At 41.0% G+C, this 21,561-nt stretch overlaps 1 protein-coding gene across 2 annotated transcripts in view; it reads right to left on the minus strand.

The window, feature by feature from the left end:
• Positions 1–7,689: 7,689 nt before the first annotated feature.
• Positions 7,690–21,561, minus strand: part of ADRA1A (adrenoceptor alpha 1A) — a 57,739-nt gene continuing 43,867 nt past the window's right edge. For both annotated transcript variants that reach the window (XM_070765070.1, XM_070765071.1), the window contains exon 3: positions 7,690–9,372. In XM_070765070.1, the coding sequence (XP_070621171.1) occupies positions 8,855–9,372 (518 nt within the window). In that variant the 3' untranslated portion in view covers positions 7,690–8,854. The remainder of the gene's footprint in view (positions 9,373–21,561) is intronic.

A 21,561-nucleotide genomic window follows, 5' to 3' on the forward strand; every position in this document is an offset into this window, starting at 1 on the left:
AGCCCATGATTGCTCTCACAGCTGCATTCTGCACAATCTGAAGTTTCCGAACACTCTTCAAAGGTAGCCCCTTGTAGAGAGCATTACAGTAGTCGAGCCTCGAGGTAATGAGGGCATGAGTGACTATGAGCAGTGACTCCTGGTCCAGATAGGGCTGCAACTGGTGCACCAGGTGAACCTGGGCAAACGCCCCCCTCGCCACAGCTGAAAGGTGTTTCTCTAATGTGAGCTGTGGATCGAGGAGGATGCCCAAGTTGCGGACCATCTCTGAAGGGGTCAATAATTCCCCCCCCCAGGGTGATGGATGGACAGATAGAATTGTCTTTGGGAGGCAAAACCCACAGCCACTCCGCTTATCAGGACTTGAAAAGAAACTAATTCATACTTTATTTTTGACTTTTAGAAATAACCCACCATTGTTTAATTTAATTTAAATATTTAACCATATGGACCTAGGACCTTTTGAAATGGATATTCCATATGAGTAGCTGACCTTGAACCTGTCTGCCTTTCGGTCCCTAATGAAAACCAGTTTGTGTAAGGTCAAACAAGGTCAGCATGATAGGGTTTCTGAACACTAAAAATATTGCAGAGATGCTAAATAAAGCCGGAGGGCTGCAAGAGATTCCATGGTATAAAAATAAATAGGGTGATTTATACATGGGAAAGGCAGAAGAAATGGAACCATACAGAGTTGGCCATTGGTCTATGCTGGTCGGCAGTAGCTCTTCAGGATTTATTTATTTGTTTATTTCCTTATTTTTGTCAAGTACATACGGTAACCTACAAATATATAGCAATGTTTATATACATGATATGGATACTAATAATAGAGAAACCTTAGGACAGGGGACGGTAGGCACACTGGTGCACTTATGCACACCTCATAGGAATCAGGAGAGGTCAAGAGTGGACAGTCTAAGTTTTGGGGGTTTTGTGAGTCAGGTAGTGAGTTGCACGCATCAACTACTCATTTACTAAAGTTGTATTTCCTACAGTCAAGTTCGGAGCGGTTTACTTTGAGTTTGTATCTGTTGTGTGCTTGTGTGTTGTTGTGGTTGAAGGTGAAGTAGTCATTGACAGGAAGGACGTTGTAACAGATGATTTGATGGGCTGTGCTTAAGTCGTGTTGAAGGCGATGTAGTTCTAAGCTTTCTAAGCCCAGGATTTCGAGACTGGTTGCGTAGGCTATTCTGTTGCGTGTGGAGGAACGGAGGGCTCTTCTCGTAAAGTATCTCTGGACGTTTAGTAATGTATTTATATCTGAAATGTGGTGTGGGTTCCAGACAAATGAGCTCCTTTATATATATATAGAAAAGTTTCCAGACCAATCTGGAGATAACAAAGGTGGGATTTTAATCCCTTTTTCATGCAACGTTTCAGGCATGCATTATGCTAGAAGCTGCCTCTCTGTTCACTACAGTTATGCTGTCAAAAAAAAAAAGTCTACTTTTTTCCTTCTTTTTGTGGATTCCCAAAGTTTTGAGAATTTTTTGGGGGTAGGTGATTTCTTTTGATTCTGTAATGTATCCTTGCACGTGTATCTTTCAACAATAGTCCCAAAGAATTGTCATCCAGTAACATTTGGAGATATGGGTTTTTCACCCCTGATTTAATCTGATGTGAATTAAGGACAGGGGTGGGCTGCTGCCTGGAGGTGGGGGGGAGAATACAGTGGGGTAGTGGAAATGGAGCTCCACCCCCGAGCACACAATTTGCACCAAAAGATGTTGAAAGAAAATGCAGGGCATTCCCTTTGGGCAACCTCTGAGTTTTTCCCGAAAGCGTTTTAAAACCCCAAAGCCGGCGATTCTGCTACAAACAAAAGTGTCTAGGAAAAATATAGGGAGATAAGATCTGGAATTAATTCTATGTGATCTGGGTTTCTGCCTCCCCCTCCTTTCCGAATGGCTGTAGCGTGGTCTAGAATAAGGTCTTCATAGCTGGCGGGAGATTTCTGGGAGTTGAAATTCACAAGTCTTAAAGTTGCCAAGTTTGGGGATCCCTGCTCTAGAAAATAAAATGAATGATGCTTGAAACCTAATGTTTTGCCAGAAACCTTGATTTTGTTTGGTAGTCGGCAGGAAGGAGGGTTAAGACACGTGGAATGGAGCATTCTTGGACATTCACTTAGGCTGTGAAAGTAGCAAGGGACACTTTAGATTGTTGCCTTTGAGTAAGTGATGATTTTGTGAGTGGCCATTTTAACCACGAAGGCCCCTTTATGACAATGCTCAAAATGTTCTTCCAAAATTCTAAGTGAGATGCTTCTGTCATTTCACTGTTCTATAGCTGCTCACTTCTAGGACGTGGGTGAATTTGATGACCTGCTTTTTTTGAGTCCATTGATATGGGGATTGTTTTGAGGTTCTTGGAAAATCCTTGGTCAAGTCACATGATCGTCAAGCCACTCCCACCTGGTCACATGACTGTCAAGCCACCCCCACAAAATAAGCCATGCCCACAGTGTGATATTAAAAATTTTGGTAGCCCTTCACTGACTTAGGGAATCACATATGTTAGGCATAAGATAACTATGTTGCAAAAATCTGGATGATCAGTAGACAGCTATACCAGGGGTGGACGCTATTTACCTTGCCTGCTGGTTTGCATCATGCCAGAAGCGCACATTTTGCACACTGGTTTGGCAAGTGGCAGGACCTTTTTGCTACTGGTTCCATAGAACCGGTCCAAAGTAGCAGCAACCTACCACTGAACTATACAGATATACTGAAAAAAATCACATTAGCTCATCATCATCTAGAATTTTTCCCACATAGATGTGGTAGCAAGATATATCTTCTCATTGTCTTCTGGTTATTTGATCTTCAGATCCCCTTGAACCCTATCAGAATGACTTCATGGTAAAGGATTATTACAAGCAGGGGTGGGATACTGCCTGGACAGGGGGGGGAACACAAGGGGTATTTCCTACGAAAATAGACTAACAATCCTGGGCCTAGAAAGCCTAGAACTACGGCGCCTAAAACATGATTTGAGTATTGCCCATAAGATCATATGCTGCAATGTCCTACCGGTCAATGACTACTTCAGCTTCAATCGCAATAACACAAGAGCACGCAACAGATTCAAACTTAATTCGAACCGCTCCAAACTTGACTGTAAAATATATGATTTCAACAATCGAGTTAACAAAGCGTGGAACTCATTACCGGACTCAATTGTGTCAACCCCTAACCCCCAACACTTCTCCCTTAGACTCTCCACAATTGACCTCTCTAGGTTCCTAAGAGGCCAGTAAGGGGCTTGCATAAGTGCACTGTTGTGCCTTTCGTCCCCTGTCCAATTGTCTTTCCTTTCTTTCACCTATCTTATATATTCTCTTCCTTTCATATATCCTCTTCTCTAAGTTCACTTTCACCCTCTTTTATATTATCACATGTCTATTTTTCTTCCTATGTATTTGTGTATTGGACAAATGAATAAATAAATAAATAAAATGGAGCTCCACCCCAGAGCACCCAATTTGCACTGGAAGATGTTGAAAGAAAATACAGGGCATCCTCCATAAGCCACACCCACAGTGTGGTAGTAAAAATTTTGGAAGCCCTTCACTGATTACAAGATACCTATTAAGTATAGTAATGTATTCCATCTTCGGATAATGGTACAGTATATGAAATAAGTATATACTGCACCAAATCATTGGTCCATCTAGCATAGCATTAACTCAACCAGTCCAAGTTCCAACCTTCCATACAGTATGAGGCTTAAAGCAAGGAATTTCTCCATGAAAAAAGCACTCTATCATTTTATCATGACTCCTCCAAAATAAATAGTTCTTAGCCATGCACTGAAGTTTCTCACAATTTTTTTTTACTGTGCCCACAACATAGTAGTTTCCATCATAAAAATGCCAACCAGGGGAAAAAATACAATTCCAGCATTTTGAGTAGAGTAGAGATCCATTTCTATTTCCAATGCACTGTTATATATACACAGTCACAGGACATTTTAAAAACAATTAATGGTTGACTCTGGTTCCCAATTTAGATTCCAGATGTGGTGAGTGGTAAACTAACAAGTTCAGTTAGTCAGAGATTCTAAGGAGGATGAACCAGGTCTGTCTTGGTACCCGAGGCCAGTGTTCTTGAAAACTGAGTCAGAGAGTGAGGGAGAATTGGAAACTGAGAAACCCGAGGAACCTCCAGAGACAGTAGAAACTCCAATGATGGTAATGTCTGAGTCAGAGGAGAAGGAAGACATTGGGGATCAGGAGCCCCTATTAGATGCCCGGGTCAGAAGGATACGAAGCAGGCAGGAATATCTTTGTGGGAAAAGTTCCAGTAGGTGAGTCTATGAAAGAAAGCCTAGACAATATATCTCTAGGAAACAGTTGTCCACACCCAGACAGTATATAAGGGAGGATTTCTGGGTAAAGAGGTGTAGCATTCCAACGTTTCTAATGGTGGATGTCTCATATTCGGGGTTCCAGAAATGCTTCGCTGACAAACTGCTATTCGTCTTTTAAATCCATCAAGCAGAGATGCAGAAGTCTAAGGAAAACCTGGGGATCTGTAAGTGTGTGATCGAAGGACATTATCTCACTGTGGAATGTTTTAATTAGCTTCGAACCTTGGCTGCAGCCTGCTCTTTATCTCTAAGACCAGTGATGGTGAACCTTTTCCCCCTTGGGTGCCGAAAGAGCATGTGTGCATGCTATCGCGCATGCACCAGTGCTCACACCCATAATTCACTCCTTAGGGAGGGCGAAAATAGCTTCCCCTGCACTCCGGAGGCCCTCTGGAGGCCTGTTTCCCAACTTCTGGTGGGCCCAGTAGGCTCATGTTTCACCCTCCCCGGGCTCCAAAGACTTCCCTTGAACCAGGGGAGGGTAAAAATGCCCTCCCCCATCCCTCCAGAGGTTCTCTGGAAGCCAAAAATGCTCTCCCAGAGCCTCTTTGTGAGCCAAAAATTAGCTGGCTGGCACACACATGCATGTTTGAGCTGAGATTAGCAAAGGCTCATGTGCCAGCAGATATGACTCCATGTGACACCTGTGGCACCCGTGCCATAGGTTCACCATCACTGTCTTAGCCAATTTAACTGGTAGAGCTGCCAATAGGGATAAAAACGCCAGACCTTGCTTGTATAAACCCTGTTTTAAATATAAATGTGTTTGATTTGGAATCTCTGCGCATGGGTTCTCCCTTTGTTCTGATCCAGGTAGGCCAGAGCATAATACTGGACAGCATTTTAGTTTATCTGTTAAGATGCTGGGCTTATCGTCTGGACAGCTGGCAGCCTAGGGTTGAGACTCAAGCATCACATGACGGGGTGAGTCGCTATCTCCACCTCAGCTCCTGCCAACCTAGCAGTTCCAAAACATGCAAATGCAAGTACATAAATAGGTACCACTTGGATCGCAAGGCAACAATGCTCCATGACTTCACACTGGCCACATGACCGCAGAAATGTCTTTTGACAATGCTAGCTCAATGTCCTTGAAATGGAATGAGCACCAGCCCCTATAGTTAGCAGGGATTAGTGGAGTAAAATCCGCAGTGACTCCTTTTTTTCTAAATGTTTGCAAACAGAGGTCAGGCACAATGCTACAGCCAGTCAACATTTTGCTCTTCTGTCTTATAAAGTCTACAAGCATTTCCATCCCACCTGCTAACAAATTCGCGCTGCAGGCAAGCAAGAAAGATGTGTAAGAAGATTCTATACTAAATCTCCCCAGCATGAAAATAGTAGCACCAGGTGATTCTGTAATGACCTGAGTGGGGGGGGGGAGAGAAAATAAAATGGAAATATCTAGGATTTTAAGCAATTTTTAATCCACTTTCTAAGCGGATCCATTTTCTGCTTAGCTTGCAGGACATCAGTATAAACAGAATAACCATGCAGGAAAATTAAATGAAAAAAAATTAATAATTTTTTTAAAAAGGAATGTAACATTCCATGAGTAAATTTCCCATGTGAACGTTACCATTCATTCAATTCCAGTTTGGTCCTGGGAAATTTCTACAATAGCTACTTCCTGAGAGACACTTAAGACATGAACTTCCTTTCTATTTGATACTTCTGGTGGACAAGATGTCTCCTTTTAAAAAATTGTACCATTTCATCTCCTCTTGAGAGTGGGTGCCTAACCTACAGCACAATTGGAGCACGAGGCTGTAACAGAAGGGACAGCAGGCTAAATTCAATTACACTTATGAATATTTGGTGTAATTCCTTCTGTGTAATCCTTTGACAGTATAAGCAATAGGAAATTGCTGAGAAATGAGAAATATTCTTTGACTTCCTTGGATCTTGGACTAACGTTAATCGCTAATAAAGTGATGTCACAAGAAAAAAGATAATGATTTAGCAATCCCAAATAATAAGACACAATAGCATCAGTCTTGCATGTACATAGATAACAATTTATCTATGCTTTATTTTTCCTTGAATGATCCTGGCAGTGTAAATGTTTTCATTAAAAATAGCTTGGCTGGATTCAGATTAATTTTGACTGAATTTCCCAATCCTGCGTCACTTTTTCTATTGTCCTAAAGTTCTAAGAATCCAGAAATATCCTAATCAAGGGGAGAACCAACCTAGAACAAAGGAGAAACTTCCTAACTGTGGGAACAATTAACTAGTGGAATTGGATGCCTTCAGAAGTTGTAGATGCTCCATCATTGGAAGCTTTTAACAGGAGACTCGACAGCTAATAAGAATTGCCATGTTATTTGTGGTTTGTTCCCATCAAAATCTGTGGCTCCCAAGTTAATAATGTTTAAACTATATTCCCTCTTTTAATGAATTTAAATGACTAGGCACATACATCTTTATAAGCATCATCTTAAATTGAAGCCAAAACCTCAAGCCTTAATCATGCAGAATGCAGCTGTGAGAGCAGTCATGGGCTTCCCTAAATATGCTCATGTTACACCAACACTCCGCAGTATGCATTGGTTGCCGATCAATTTCCGGTCACAATTCAAAGTGTTGGTTATGACCTTTAAAGCCCTTCATGGCATCGAACCAGAATATCTCCGAGACCCCCTTCTGCCGCATGAATCCCAGCGACCGATTAGGTCCCACAGAGTGGGCCTTCTCCGGGTCCCGTCAACGAAACAATGTCGGTTGGCGGGCCCCAGGGGAAGAGCCTTCTCTGAGGCGGCCCCGACTCTCTGGAACCAGCTCCCCCCAGAGATTAGAACTGCCCCTACTCTCCTTGCCTTTCGTAAGCTCCTTAAAACCCACCTTTGTCGTCAGGCATGGGGGAACTGAGACATCTCGCCCGGGCATATACAATTTATGCATGGTATGTTTGTATGTATGTTTGCTTAGTAATGGTTTTTTTAAAATATTTTAAATTATAATTATTAGATTTGTCATGAACTGTTTTATTGTGTTGTGAGCCGCCCTGAGTCTGTGGAGAGGGGCGACATACAAATCTAAATAATAATAATAATAATAATAATAATAATAATAATAATAATAATAATAATAATGTAGTATCTGAATGTAGTCTTTTACTAAATTTGCCCAGATCCAATCCACTCTGTTTTAGTTTGTCATGGTCCCATTACCTGTTCACTCATCACTTGATTTTCCAGGAGACCAGCCTGTCAAGAGTTTCACATAAATTGAGAATTTCTCATTAATCTGAGTGTCGAGGAATATTCTATACAACTCTTGATGAATGAGGATAGTTTTTCAATGCTGAAACTAATAGGAGACAATGAGGCTTTATTGTACTGGGGTCCATTCATAAATTGAAAACATTCTTAACTTTGCATTGCCATGATTTTCTGGGTGCTTTAAAACTATAAACCAAATTCAAATAATCTGGATTAACATGAAAGTATTTCCACTCCTTTTTTAATAGCATACTCATGAGGAAAATATCTCATAGAAAATAAGTAACTGACATGAAGGATTTCATCCAATTTATAGAGGATTGATTTATGGTTTGGTAATCTCAAGAAAAGCAATTTAATTTATGGTACCTAAAGTCAATTGAAAGAAAGCTCTGTGCCCGAGCTATACTACAAATGTTAACTAATTTAATAGCAATCCTCTTTTCCCTATTGAGTCTAAGGTAGAAAAAGACAATTTCGAACACTCAAAATACATTATAGTTCTCAGCATTCTTGATGGGAAAGCATAAATTAAATTGGCATTAAACTCAATACAACTCAGCAGTCTAGCTAGCCTGTTGGGGAAAGATAGCTACATTCAAACTTTAAAAAGTAAAAATTGGAGTCATGCCTTAGATATAAGCTCCCATCGCATCAATTGAGCCTTTATGGTACTGACAATTTCACAGGACCAAAATCATTCCATTAGGGTCAAGTTAAAGAACCTTCATGTCATCTCCCTCCCTCTCAAATGTCTCTATTAGCTTACACTGCAGCCTTGTCAAATTTATCTTCACAATGCAAAGTTATTCCACAATTTAAAAAAAGCTGACCGCTAAAGAAAAGCACTTGCAACGAAAGCTGGAACATATATTAATGGTTCTCTATTGTAGGATATATTACAAGAATGTTTTCACGCCACTGATCATTACAAAAAAAGAAAGGCTAGATAACTTGAATTAATATAACAGGATACAACAAAACTTTTAAACGAATAAGAAATCAAATCTGAGTAATTCGAAGGCGTCCAGCCCCACAGGGACACCCCCCCCTGCTCCACTTCCCACATAATCCAATGGGACAGCATGGATGGAAGTCTTCTCATGGTTTCCATCTCTACAGAGGTTGACCTGATCCAACCTTTATTTGCCCTCCTGTTGTGACCCATTGAAAATGCAGATCAAGCCGCCAGTGCAGAAAACCATGAAAATACACCGTAAAACTGCAGAACTCCCCATCAAAATGATGCGAGGCCCTTAAACCTCTTCTCCATTTTCACTGATGGAGACAGTATGTATTTTAATGGTGGGTATTGGATGCTCCTTTGGGTCTTCTTCTGATGTGTTTGCACAGCAGCACTCCCTCAGGAAACCTTTGCTCTTCACTTTGGCCGAAGAACAGCTGGACCTCTCTTTCTGAGCATTGCTTTTGGTTGACATGCTCTGCATGGCCGAAAAAAGTTTCCATTCACACACGCCATCCGATTTGGAAATCTTGTAGAAGTGTTCTCCAGAGCCAACGGGTATGCGGACAATATCTTTGGGGGCTTCGGGAACACGGTGGCTTGGGTGATTGAGGGTCCAGCTCAGGGAGTATTTGTTGGCGGCATACCTCCTGTGGAGACACTGGGCTCTTAGGATATTCTGGAATGCTTTTTTAAACTCTTGACTCGAACAAGGGTAAATGATGGGGTTGATGCAGCTGTTTAGATACCCAAGCCAAAAGGCAATTTTAAAAAGTACCTCAGGGGGTGGTCTATCAGGAAAGAAAGAACCTGAAAAGGAGAAAAAATAATAATTTTAGTGGGTTTATAAAAAAGAAACTTCAGAGGATCCAGGGGTAAGAAATCAAAGGAGGCGAATCACCCCCCCCCCCCAAAATACGTTTTTAATAATGAATCATCGTAATTGAGGTAATCTCTGGAAAAGAAAATATATGTGATGCCCTTGGTGCCCTCTGCGTTTATAATATTATTATTATTTTATTATTTATTGGATTTGTATGCCGCCCCTCTCCGCAGACTCGGGGCGGCTAACAACAATGATAAAAAACAGCATGTAACAATCCAATTAATAAAACAACTAAAAACCCTTATTATAAAACCAAACATACACACAAACATACCATGCATAACTTGTAATGGCCTAGGGGGAAGGAATATCTTAAGTCCCCCATGCCTGGTGATAAAGGTGGGTCTTGAGTAATTGGCGAAAGACAAGGAGGGTGCGGGCCGTTCTAATCTCTGGGGGGAGTTGATTCCAGAGGGCCGGGGCCGCCACAGAGAAGGCTCTTCCCCTGGGCCCCGCCTTGTTTGGTCGATGGGACCCGGAGAAGGCCAACTCGTGCGGTAAAAGGCGGTTTCGAATGTATTCTGGCCCAATGCCATGTAGGGTTTTAAAGGTCATTACCAACACTTTGAATTGTGACCGAAAACCAATAATAATAATAATAATAATAATAATAATAATAATAATAATAATAACAATAACAACAACAACAACAACACACCAGACATCCTGATTGTGGAGAAAAAGAAAGTATGGATCATCGACATCGCAATCCCAGGGGACAGCAGAATTATGGAGAAGCAGCTAGAGAAATTAGTGAAATACAACGATCTAAAAATCGAGCTGCAACGACTCTGGCATAAGCCAGTGAAAGTGGTCCCAGTGGTACTTGGCACGCTGGGCGCAGTGCCAAAGGATCTCAGCGGACATTTGAAAACCATCGGAATTGACAAAATCTCCACCTGTCAATTGCAAAAGGCCACTTTACTGGGATCGGCAAACATAATTCGCTGCTACATCATGCAGTCCTAGGTGCTTGGGAAGCGCCTGACTGGTGATGAAATACGAAATCCAGCATAGTGATCTAATTTGCTGTGTTGTATTGACATAATAATAATAATAATAATAATAATAATAATAATAATAATAATAATAATAATAATAATTTATTAGATTTGTATGCCGCTCCTCTCTGAAGACTCAGAGCGGCTCACAACAGCAACAAAATACAATATGATACAAATCCAATATTAAAACTAATTTAAAAAGCGATTATTACTAAAAATCATTAAATTCTACACAATCACACCATTTTCAAATGCTCAAATGAGTCAGAAAGATGGGGGGGAGGATTAGTCCCCATATGTCTGGCGGCATAGATGGGTCTTTAACATCTTGTGGAAGGCAAGGAGGGTGAGGGCAATTTGAATCTCCGGGGGGAGATGATTCCAGAGGGCCGGGGCTGCCACAGAGAAGGCTCTACCCCTAGGTCCTGCCAGACGGCATTGTTTAGTCGACGGGACCTGGAGAAGGCCAACTCTGTGGGACCTAATTGGCCGCTGAGATTCGTGTGGCAGAAGGCGGTCCAATAGGTTGTTTGGTTGCAAACATTTAATTACCTGACTGTGTAACATCATCAGTGTGAATTGTGTCTTATCTAGTCATGTAGTGTAGAGGGAGGATGTTATTTAGCTGGGCAATGAAACATCTGCCAGAAAACAAGCTTAGGATGCTATCATTCAACGATGAGCTACAGGTATTCTCTTCTATTGGAATTGAAAAACAAAATGTAGGAAAAAGTCCAGCTAAATGTTTTAAGTCCCAGAAGAGGTTGACATACTAAAATCCATAGAATTCAGTCTGAATTTTATTCAGTTTTACTCTTTTTATTTGTTTAGACGCAGTACCAATGTGTTCATACAGTGGCCCATGCATAAAAGCAAAGCACACATAACCTTATTTAATGAGATTACCTAGGATCAGGGAACTAAGTGTCGATAATTATTATATCTTTGTTGCACCCAATTAAGCTTAATCCAAGTGAAATGGAAACCATCCTCATGGCAAACTTTGGCTTGTAGAGCCTCTCATGCCTGACTGATGTTCATTGTAGACTACAAGTACTGATATTACAAAGCAAACATCATTCTATTTCAGATAGTCAAAGCATCCTATAGAAATCTTAGGGAACAATACTAAAATGAGCTACATGCTAATAAAGACTTGGCCATATGGGAATTATTTATGAGCAAACCAACATAATATTGTGTCGTATGGACAATATTTTATTTGTTTGTTTGTTTACTTACTTACTTACTTACTTACTTACTTACTTACTTACTTACTTACTTACTTACTTACTTACTTACTTACTTACTTACTGGATATGTATGCTGCCCCTCTACGTGGACTCGGGGCGGCTCACAACAAACAAGTCCTGTTTCCTGTTCTTTTTCCTTTTATTTATTATTAATATTATATTGATGGTCTTTGACCGTAAATAAAATTAATATATATATAATAAAACAACCTCCAGAACCGTCTTCTTCCGCACGAATCCCAGCAACCAATAAGGTCCCACAGCGTTGGCCTTCTCTGGGTCCCGTCGACTAAACAGTGTCGGTTGGCGGGCCCCAGGCAAAGAGTCTTCTCTGTGGCGGCCCCAGCCCTCTGGAATCAACTCCTTCCAGAGATTAGAACCGCCCCCGCCCTCCTTGCCTTTCGTAAGCTCCTCAAAACCCATCTCTGTCATCAGGCATGGGGGAATTGAGATACCCCCAGACTTATATAGTTTACACATGGTATGATTGTGTTGTATGGTTTTAATGTTGGGGTTTTTAGATGCAAGCCACTCCTACCCAGTCACATGGCTGGCAAGCCACACACATAAAATAAGCCACACCCATAGTGGCAGTAAAAAATTTGGCTGCCCATTACTGCACAGGGCTGATACTGAAATTAGTAGCTGAAGTGTTAAGACTTTTTATTAGTTTCGAGTGAATAAAAATGTAGTGGGGAAAACCAGAATGACCAGGTTTTAGATAGGTCAGATGGTCTGAAATCATTGAAGGTGGTTTCTTCAAGAAAAATGGTTAACACTTATAATAATTGAACTAAATACAAAGTTAAGAGGCCTTCTATAATGCAGCTTTTAAAAGGGGATCCCCCACCCCATGCAGGTTAATTGACTATTCAGTTGCAGCATTAATGGTAAAATTCAGCATTATATGATGACATTCCGAAAGCCACTTTGCTTTGTTTAAATGAGTGTATAGGACACTTTAGAAAGCTGCTAATGGAATTTAATAATCATTCCTAATTGCAATCTGCTTTGGAAAAGACTCTAAGGAACATCTGCAGTTACTCAAACACATTTTCCTCTTTCCATTCTATGCTGTACAAAACCGGACTCCTTAATCAGTTTCTTTCTATGAAACTCATGAAAATTAGTTGTTGGTAGCTTGCCAAAATAAACAGAAAAGGAGTGAATTAATTTCATCTAGGTCTTAAAATGCTGGATTGCTTTGCGTAAGTAATGGGCCAAGAGGTAATATTTCAAGAACGTGGTAAGTGACAGTGGAATTTAAGGAGTTGCTATCCAGTAACGTCTGGAAAAGCTCAGGTGGCTGAATTAAGGATTTAAAGAGTAGAATTATCATTCTTGACAGGCTCCAGAAACAGATGGGAAGTCAATGGAGATAGTTTGGGGAACTGATAACCTGCTGTCTTGGCGTCATCCACTGGATGTTACATTTTGCATCAGAATAAGTTTTTATCGTTTTTCCCCAATCCCACGGCTTATTTATCTATCTATCTATCTATCTATCTATCTATCTATCTATCTATCTATCTATCTATCTATCTATCTATCTATCTATCTATCTATCTATCTATCTATCTATTGTTAGAGTTGGAAGGGACCCTGCAGGTCATCAAGTCCAACCCCCTGCCTAAGCAGGAAACCTATAGCATCCCAGCCAAATTGCCATCCAATCTCCTCTTTAAAATGTCCAGAATATTGGAGTTCACAACGTCCGCTGGTAGGTTGTTCCACTGGTTGATCGTTCTGACCATCAGGAAGTTCTTCCTTATTTCCAGGTTGAATCTCTCCTTGGTCAGCTTCCAGCTGTTGTTCCTCTGGTGCCCTGGAGAATAAAGTGATCCCCTCCTCTCTGTGGCAACCCCTTGTATACTTGTAGACTGCTATCATGTCCGCTCTGGCCCTCCTTTTCTCTCGGCTATCCATGCCCAGTTCCCGCAGTCTCTCTTCGTAAGTCTTGGTTTCTAGACCCCTGATCACTTTCGTTGCTCTTTTCTGCACCTTCTCCAGAGTTTCAATGTCTTTTTTGAAGTGTGGTGACCTGTCCCAGGGGTGTGTTCCTCTCGATTCGCACCAGTTATCCCAAACTGGTAGCAACCCACTGGTGATGTCATGGTGATGTCACCGAACCAGATTGGTCATGGGCGCTGCCATCTTTAATGTTTTTTTAAAAAAAATAATTTTAATTTTTTTCTTCTTCTACCCCTGTGCAGAAGAAGAGTTTCTGGCATTGCACTTGCATCACCATTTTGTTTTATTTTTATTTTTATGTTCGGCTTTTTTGCACTACGCATATAGGAAACGAACCTGCAGCATGGTTAGTTGGAATCTTGACCTGTTCCAGGTTTCTTACCCAACTTTATTATTATTATTATTATTATTATTATTATTATTATTATTATTATTATTATTATTATTATTATTATTATTAAGAGGGGCGGCATACAAATCCAATAAATAAAAAATAATAAATTATTATTATTATTATTATTATTATTATTATTTTTATTATTATTATTATTATTATTTTTATTATTATTATTTTTATTATTATTATTATTATTATTATTATTATTATTATTATTATTATTATTATTATTATTATTATTATTATTATTATTATTATTATTATTATTATTATTTAGATTTGTATGCCGCCCCTCTCCGCAGACTCGGGACGGCTCACAACAATAGTAAATATTAGTAAATAGTAAATAGTAAAACAGTGTACAATGAACAAATGTAATATTTAAAAAATATCTAAAAACCCATTATTTTAAAAACATACAACACAAGCATACCATACATAAAACTATATAAGCCTGGGGGAGATGTCTCAGTTCCCCCATGCCTGATGGCAGAGGTGCATTTTAAGGAGTTTACGAAAGGCAAGGAGGGTGGGAGCAATCCTAATCTCCGGGGAGAGCTGGTTCCAGAGGGTCGGGGCCGCCACAGAGAAGCCTCTGTGCAAAAGCATTCAGACACTCTCTTTAATAACTCTATTAAAACAAGACTAGAACAGAAAAATAGTTTTGTAAAATAGCAGTCACAACAGGGATGGTTCAGCATGACCATTCATGGTTTAATGATATGCTTAAACTGGTCAAAATCCTACTGGCTGTATTTAGGCTTGGTAAGTTTTTTGTGTGCCTTAGTATGATGTGTGAGCCCAAAGTGTTCAGTTAATCCATGATTTAATGTTTGTAAAGGCAAAACAATGTGTTAATCCACTAATCATATTAGAATTTTATGCATAAGCGCACCAGCATGCCTACCGTCCTGTCCTACTGTTTCCATTATTCATACTCATTTCTTATGCATATACTTCACCTGTTTATACTTATATGTTTATACGTTATGTTCAGTGAAGAGCTACCAAAATTTTTACTACCACACTGTGGGCATGGCTTATGCAGGACGCCCTGCATTTTCTTTCAACATCTTTCAGTGCAAATTGGTTGTTGTGGGGTAGAGCTCCATTTTCGCTACCCCACTGTGTTCTCTCCCTGTCTGGTCAGTAGCCCATCCTTGGTTATGTTCATACTTACAATTGTTTTCTTACCCATGCTTCACAAACCAAATAACTAAATAAATCATCAAATAAATATTAATTAATCAAGCCATTTGTCACAAAGAGGAGGACTAATTCCAAAGCATATTTTTGTTAAGCTCTGGGAAAATTAGGAGATTCAAGCAACTCAGGTGAGTTTATAGATTTAGTGCATCTGACCTACTAACGGTCAAGAGAAATGAGTGTAAATGAAGGCATTCAAGGTGGGCTGGACATAGATCTCTTGGGCACAGCCTGGTCATCTACAATTATAGGTTTACATTAAATTGTGTACTCAATGGCCAATGTGACAAGTATGGGTGGATATATCATAGAAAGAGAAGCCAGAGACGCCGTATTAGAAAGTAGAAATGCAATAGAACCATGGGCTGACACCGAGCCATGGCATGCCAGAAACTAGGCGGCACAAAGTTAAAACCCATCTGTGGGATACAGGCAGCATCCAAAAAACACACACTCCTATTCTGCAGAAAAAAACTCTTTCCATGGAACTGGTCCCTGCTGACCAAAAAGTTGGGAGCTGCCACAATAGAAAATAGTTTAATTTTTTTTAAAAAAAAATATTTATTAAATATTAACATTAAAAGGGGGAAACAAGCATAACAAGAAAGATATATTACATAATACAGTGATACCTCGTCTTACGAACTCCTCGTCATATGAACATTTCAAGATATGAACCCCAGGTTTAAGATTTTTTTGCCTCTTCTTCTGAACTTTTTTCACCTTATGAACCCACCGCCGCTGCTGGGATGCCCTGCCTCTGGACATCTGTTGCCAGGTGAAGGCTCCCCTCATTGGGAAACCCCACCTCCGGACCTTCCGTTGCCAGCCGAAGTGCCTGTTTTCATGCTGGTGGGATTCCCCTGAGGCTCCCCTCCATGGGAAACCCCACTTCCGGACTTCCATTGCCAGCGAAGTGCCCGTTTTTGCGATGCTGGGATTCCCCTGCTGGGATTTCCCTGCAGCATTGCAAAAATGCAGAAGTCCGGAGGTGGGGTTTCCCATGGAGGGGAGCCACAGGGGAATCCCACCAGCATGAAAACGGGCACTTCGGCTGGCAAAAGGGGTGAATTTTGGTCTTGCACGCATTAATCGCTTTCCCATTGATTCCTATGGGAAACATTGCTTCATCTTACAAACTTTTCACCTTACGAACCTCGTCCTGCAACCAATTAAGTTCGTAAGACAAGGTATCACTGTATAACATAGAGTAATAATATATTATCAAATATATATGAAAAAAAATAGTAAGCATGTGAGAAGGAGAAATAAAAGAGAGAAAAATATAGAAGGACAGAAAGAAGGGGAGAAAGGATAGGGAGAAACATAGAAAGGTAGAAAATGAAGGGAAAAAGAGGAATATAGCTGACACTTTGAAGTTATACGACCTCTGGGTGCAAGTGAGATAGTTTAATATTTAACTAAGACATCACATGAACTCATCAGGGTCAACGCCAAGATATCAGATGTTTATTAGCCATGCAATCTGGAATTATTTTAGCCTGAATGGTAAGAGCAAAACTTGGAACTTGACCTAAGCAAAGTATGGTCTTCTCTATGCTGGATTTATTCTCCCCCCGTACCCTTTTAAAATATTGTTATATTATCTTAGTTTCTGCCTGAGTTTTTGCGTTGCGTGCTCAAGGACAGCTTCTAACTCCAACACTGAAAGAAAAAGAAGAGGAAGGCATTCTCTTGTTGAAGTAATTATAAGGTGGAATGCAAAATGGCACAGAGCCAAGGCAGTCTTTCAGATTCTCTAGCAATGGTGGGTGGGTGGGTGTGTAGGGAAGATAGCTAGAGGTAAAATAACTTCGATCAGGGAAAAAAAATGCTTTCAGCTTGTTTTTAATGCAAAATTAGCGAGCTGCCATCCCTTCCCTTAATAACAGTGCCATCCTACCTTGATGTACGCAAAGACGAAGCTGACAGCTGTATCAAACATTTTGATTACATCTTTAAAAAAGAAAGAGTGCACTTTGGATAATTTGCATCTTATAAAACAAGGTTATTGCAGCATTCTTCAAAGTGGCATCTTTTATATGCTATGGCAAAGATCTTCAAATTTGGCAATTTTAAGACTTGTGGACTTCAGCTCCCAGAATTCTCCAGCCAGCAGAGCCGTTGCCCCAAAGTTGCTAAATTTGGGGACCCTGTGCTATGCGTACATCATTGCTAAATTTGGGGACCCTTGTGTTTTGCGCACATCAAAGTATGATGGCACTGTTATTAAGGGAGGGGATGGTAGCTTGCTAATTTAACATATTAACATAGTTTGGAAGGGATCTTTCAGGTCATCTAGGCCAGTGTTTCCCAACCTTGGCCACTTGAAAATATCTGGACTTCAACTCCCAGAATTCCCCAGCCAGCATTCGCTGGCTGGGGAATTCTGGGAGTTGAAGTCCAGATATCTTCAAGTAGCCAAGGTTGGGAAACACTGATCTAGGCCAACCCTCTTACTACATTGGCTTTTCCTAGAGGGAACATTTTAGAATACAGTGTTCCCTCGATTTTCGCGGGTTCGAACTTTGTGGAACGTCTATACCACGGTTTTTCAAAAATATTAATTAAAAAATACTTCACGGTTTTCCCCCCTATACCATGGTTTTTCCCGCCCGATGACGTCATATGTCATTGCCAAACTTCCTTCTGCCTTTAAAAAACATTTTTTAAATAAACTTTAATAAGTAAACATGGTGAGTAATAATCTAAATGGTTGCTAAGGGAATGGGAAATCGTAAATTTAGGGGTTTAAAGTGTTAAGGGAAGGCTTGGGATACTGTTCATAGCCAAAAATAGTGTATTTACTTCCGCATCTCTACTTCGTGGAAATTCGACTTTCGCAGGCGGTCTCGGAACGAATCCCCCGCGAAAATCAAGGGAACACTGTATTAATTGCTTCTGCCCCAGGGGTGAGTTCCAAACGTATGTCACTGCCGGTTCACTTCCTCCTGCACCATGCGGCTGCATCTTGTGGGCATTAGCATGTTTTGTGCACATGTGCATGTGAGTTGCAACCCCAATTTTTTTTAAAAAAAAAAACACTGCTGAAAAAAAATGGTGACACATGGTGACACAGTGCCAGAAACTTGGTTTCTGCACATGTGCAGAAGAAATTTATTTAAAAAAAAAATAAATTCAAAAAAATTCTTTTAAAAAGAAGGCAGCACCCATGGACCAGCACTGATCAATCTGGTTCAGTGATGTCATCATGACATCACCAATTTATTTATTTATTTATTTATTTATTTACTTACTTACTTACTTACTTACGTACGGACGTACGTACGTACGTACGTACGTACTTACTTACTTACTTACTTACTTACTTACTTACTTACTTACTTATTGGATTTGTATGCCGCCCCTCTCCGTAGACTCGGGGCGGCTAACAACAGTAATAAATACAGCATATAACGATCCAATATTAAAACAGTTAAAAACCCTTATTATAAAACCAAACATACATACAGACATACCATGCATAAAATTGTAAAGGCCTAGGGGGAAAGAGTATCTCAGTTCCCCCATGCCTGGCGGCAGAGGTGGGTTTTAAGAAGCTTTACGAAAGGCAAGGAGGGTGGGGGAAATTCTAATCTCTGGGGGGAGTTGGTTCCAGAGGGCCGGGGCCACCACAGATAAGGCTCTTGTTTAGTTGACGGGACCCGGAGAAGGCCCACTCTGTGGGACCTAACTGGTCGCTGGGATTCGTGCAGCAGAAGGCGGTCCCTGAGATAATCTGGTCCGGTGCCATGAAGGGCTTTATAGGTCATAACCAACAATTGCTACCGGTTCGGGCTCTGCCCCCACAATCCGTAGTTAGATGTGAAATAATTCTAAGACCGTTTATAATTTGATTGCTGTGGATTGTGTAACCTGACCCTCGAGCATTTGTAAACTCAGGAAGGGGGAGTGTTGAACTAATTCTGCCCTTCAGATAGCAGAAAATCCTTGGTCAGAAACAGCAGACGAATGTGAATTTTAAAAACACAATGTAGAACAAATGACACCAATCATTTGGGGTGTATCCTAGTGGGACTTCTATGAGTTGGCAGAATCTGCTTTGAGGAAACACAATATCATGTTCATTTTCCCTGTTAATGGGCCAACAGATGGCCTGACTTCTTTAATACAATGACACCTTGCCAGCTATTTGGTCTTCCAGAACCGAAGCCCTTTATCCCTATTGTAATGAGCCAATACACAGGCATTCTGACCTCTGAAAAATTATACTCTTCAAACAGTTGGATCTGGCCCAAGAGATCAGTCGGTGATCGAGTGTCAACTTCAAAGCGGTAATTAGGCATTAAAAAGTCAATGCTTCCTGACTTCACAAAGTGAAATGAATCCATGGTGCAATAACCTTTACTAACCTTATGGCCACTAGATATATTTGGTTTCCACAATCTCTGATTAAGCATGTTCGTTGGCTAAGATCATAAGAAATCAGGGCAGTTTAAATTTAACTTATGTGAACTACATTGCTGGAGAAAGTTTTATAAGGTGTTTGGTGACACCATGTTCTTTTATGTCCAGCTTCATTTTCCAATTCATAGTTTAGTGTTAGAACCTTTCCCAACAAGTTTATTAAGTAATGCCTGTTGAAGCTAAGTCAGAAAAACAGAATAACAAAGTTAGAAGGGGCCTTGGAGGTCTTCTAGTCCAACCCCAGACAGGCAGGAAACTCAATATTAGGGGTCCCCAAACTTGGCGACTTTAAGACTTGTGGATTTCAACTCCCAGAATTCTCCAGCCAGCCATGAGAATTCTGGAAGTTGAAGTCCACAAGTCTTAAATTTGCCAAGCTTGAAGACTTCTGCTTGGTGCCATTTCAATAAACGGTTGTCAAATCTCTTTTTAAAATCTCCAGTGCTGGAATATCTAGAACATCTGGAGACAAGTCGTTCTACTGATTAATTGTTCTGTCAAGAAATTTCTTGTCCTATGTAGGTTGGATCTCTCCTTGATTAATTTCCATCCTTTGCTTCTCACCCTGCCTTCAGATACTTTGGAAAACAGCTTGATTCCCTCTTTTTTATAACTACCCCATAGATATTGGGAGACTGCTATCATATCACCCCTAATACTTCTTTCTCAATAGAAGTCTTTCTAGATTTCAAGCCATCTCTTTCACATTGCTACTTGTAGAGATCGGGCCTTGGAGAGGACCTTGGAGAAATTATGAAGAAATGGTTACAAAACAGAAGCATGATTTAAATGCAGGAGACAGAGAAAAGTACTAGAAAGAAGTCCAGATTGTTAATCCTAATACTCTGGTATACAATAAATTTTTTACTGCCACACTGTGGGTGTGGCTTATTTTGTGGGTGTGGCTTGATGGTTGTGTGACTGGGTAGGAGTGGCTTGGCGGCCATGTGACCAGGTGGGACTGTCTTGAATGATCATCATTGTTCAAGTGAACTGTTAAGTCCTTGACTTACAACCTCACCAGTGTCGCTCTGTGGGGTGACAATTTGCTTCGCGTTTCCGGCACTCTCCTTCCTGGGTCACCCCCTGCCTCGGGCTGGGTAGCTAGGCAAACGGGTGCCAATCAGCTGTTGAGAAAAGATGGAGGAAATGGGCCCCCTGCAACTCCTGCCGGTGCTGGTCTCCCTGCCACTTTCTGAGGAGGAGGAGGAAGACGGGCTGGTGGGATGGTCAGCTGGAGCTGGGCACACAGCTTCATTTATGTTGTGAGTCACCCCGAGTCCTCGGAGAGGGGCGGCATAAATAAATAAATATATTTCCGCTGGTGGAACTGCGTTCCACCCCGTCCTGCCTGCTGCCCACCCCTGCTGGTATATAAGACAGAGGGTAGGGCAGGGGTGGGCTGCTGGGGATTTGCAGAGGTTCAGGAGAACCTCTAATTATGATTCTGTGTAGTTTGGAGAACCCCCAAATAACCACTCCTGGCTGGCCTCACCCTCCATTCCCCTTCCAGGAGTCCCCATGTGGCCCAGTTTGGATGAAGATAAGTGCAAGGTGCATGCAGAGGCTTGGGAGAGCAAAAACTGGCCCTACCCAGAAGTTCAGGAAGGCTGGAAATGGGGCCATTTTTGGCCTTCAAAGGGCCTCGGAGCCTGGAGAGGCTGTTTTTTCCTTTCTGGATGCTCAAGCAAAGTCTCCACAGCCACGCCCACCATGGCCACGCCCACCATGGCCACACCCTCCAATCAACCCCGGGCAGAGAACCTTTTGCTAAAAATTTTGAAGCTCACCCGTTGGGTAAGATAAGACAGCCTTCTAATTTAATAATCCCGATTGTTAAATCCTTACAAAAAT

The sequence above is a fragment of the Erythrolamprus reginae genome, chromosome 12 (assembly GCF_031021105.1).
Source record: "Erythrolamprus reginae isolate rEryReg1 chromosome 12, rEryReg1.hap1, whole genome shotgun sequence".
NCBI classification, from domain to species: domain Eukaryota; kingdom Metazoa; phylum Chordata; class Lepidosauria; order Squamata; family Dipsadidae; genus Erythrolamprus; species Erythrolamprus reginae.